At 40.4% G+C, this 1,890-nt stretch overlaps 1 protein-coding gene across 1 annotated transcript in view; it reads left to right on the top strand.

Moving 5' to 3' along the window:
- hyi (hydroxypyruvate isomerase) overlaps positions 1–518 on the top strand; it is a 17,260-nt gene extending 16,742 nt beyond the window's left edge. The window contains exon 9 of the mRNA XM_037115509.1: positions 1–518. Within this exon, the coding sequence (XP_036971404.1) occupies positions 1–31 (31 nt within the window). The 3' untranslated portion in view covers positions 32–518.
- The last annotated feature ends 1,372 nt before the right edge of the window (positions 519–1,890 follow it).

Below are 1,890 nucleotides of genomic sequence, written 5' to 3'. Positions count from 1 at the left end.
GCTCAAAGATTACTGCACACACAGCAAGTGATGAGCGATGTGTTCATTCATAAAGCTGTGAACATATTTCAAGTGATTACACCTGGGAGGTGTAACTACAACTTATCTAATTCCATATTTGTTATAGTATAAAATAAGAATAACAAGAAGAATTAGAAGAAGACGAAGAATCATATTTATACATTACATTTCCAATTTTCCAATTTAAGTATGATGTAGGTACATTTCATACTGTATAATTTAATGTATGAAAAATGGTTTAATGGCAGTTGGTTCTTTTATCAATTAAGAGATTACTGACAACTTTCTTATTGTTTTTTGCATCTTTAACTGTGAACCGGTTCATTTTTAAGTGTACTGATGACTGATTTTATTACATAACCAATTTACTATGTACAGATAATTTATTACAGCAAAAAATACATTGTGATAATTATACTAAAATGTCCTCATCATTAATCTTCATTTGTTAACATTCTGTCATTGACCATAAAATACATCTGCATTTCTCCAATGTTCCCCATGATAGAATGAGTCATTTTTATTATTAACTGACTTCATGTTGGTCACAGGGTTACACTGATAAAATAAGATTGGCCTCTATTTATCCAACAGTGGGGAAATTTACGTTACAACAGCGAGAAACAAGTACAGGAAAAAGAATCATAACAATGAAGTTAAATTGAAAAAAAAAGCCATTTACAAAACAAACAAGTGAGTGGAAAGTGATAATTCAGGTAGTGCTTGAGTTAATCAGTCTGGTGACTGGGGATGAAGGATCTGCATCAGTGCTCCCTCTTACACAGTGGTTGTAATAGTCTGCCACTGAAGGAGCTGCTCAAGGCTTCAACACTCTGGTGCAGGGGGTGAGAAATGTTGATCATGATTGACGTCAGCTTGGTTAACCCTAACCAGGACATAGCTGGTCCTTCTAACCAGTTTGTTTAGTCTCTTCCTGTCCCCCGTCCGTCTTGCTACCTACCCAGTGCTGAAGCCACCACAGTGTCATGTCCTCTGTCTGTGGCCACAAAACAGTCCCTCAGCCTTACGCTGGTCTCCTCTGACAAAACCTTTACTGATTTTTTTCTGTGGTGGATTTTTATTCACCACTGGTGCTAGATGAACCAGGTTGTGATCTGAGTGACCAAGTGGGGGGAGAGGGGAGGATGAGTATGCTTCTTTCAAATTTGCATATAGTAAATCCAAGGTTTTATGGTCCTGGTGTGACATTTCACATACTATGTATAGGAAGGGAGAGTAGAGGACAGGGAAGTATGGTTAAAGTCCTGGTGGTGAATAGGAGGGACTGGAGATGATGAAACAACAGTGTGGAGGATGTCACGGGCTGCAGCAGCATCGGTCAGGACAGGGATGTAAACAGTTATGATTACATGTGAAAACTCCCTCGGAAGATAGTATGGCCGAATGCTAACAGCTGGTAGCTCAGTGTCTCTGGTGCAGCGCTGCTCTTTAACACTCAGTATGTTTATACACACAGCTTCGTCAGATTACAGCCATAGTTCCACTATGCTACTCAATCAGACAGCTGCTACTGTCCGAGTATACATGCCGGTGAGAAAATCGAATTATTGGCCAAAGCATGTCATACCCAGTACACTAGGTGGTGCTTTACCCGTTTCAACTAGTGGTAGTAAAGCCCCCTCCGGCTGACCTCTTTATGTCACCAGCAACAACAAACTCTGCTGTTTCTCTCGTCATGCTGTTATACACAGTTTCCTTAGCTTAGCTTCCTTGGGTAGTCAGCCAATGTTCTATGCATAGAGGCTGAACAACTAAGTTACGGACAAGTGGTGCAGAGACGAGGATGTTTTTAAACTGGCACAGGGATGTTTGTTCGTGGTAACGGGAGATAGATTTCTCTGCTGGGTG

Source organism: Acanthopagrus latus, chromosome 11 (genome assembly GCF_904848185.1).
Source record: "Acanthopagrus latus isolate v.2019 chromosome 11, fAcaLat1.1, whole genome shotgun sequence".
Taxonomy (NCBI): Eukaryota; Metazoa; Chordata; class Actinopteri; order Spariformes; family Sparidae; genus Acanthopagrus; species Acanthopagrus latus.
Note: the sequence above shows the minus strand (reverse complement) of the source record. Positions and strands in the feature narration are given on the sequence as shown.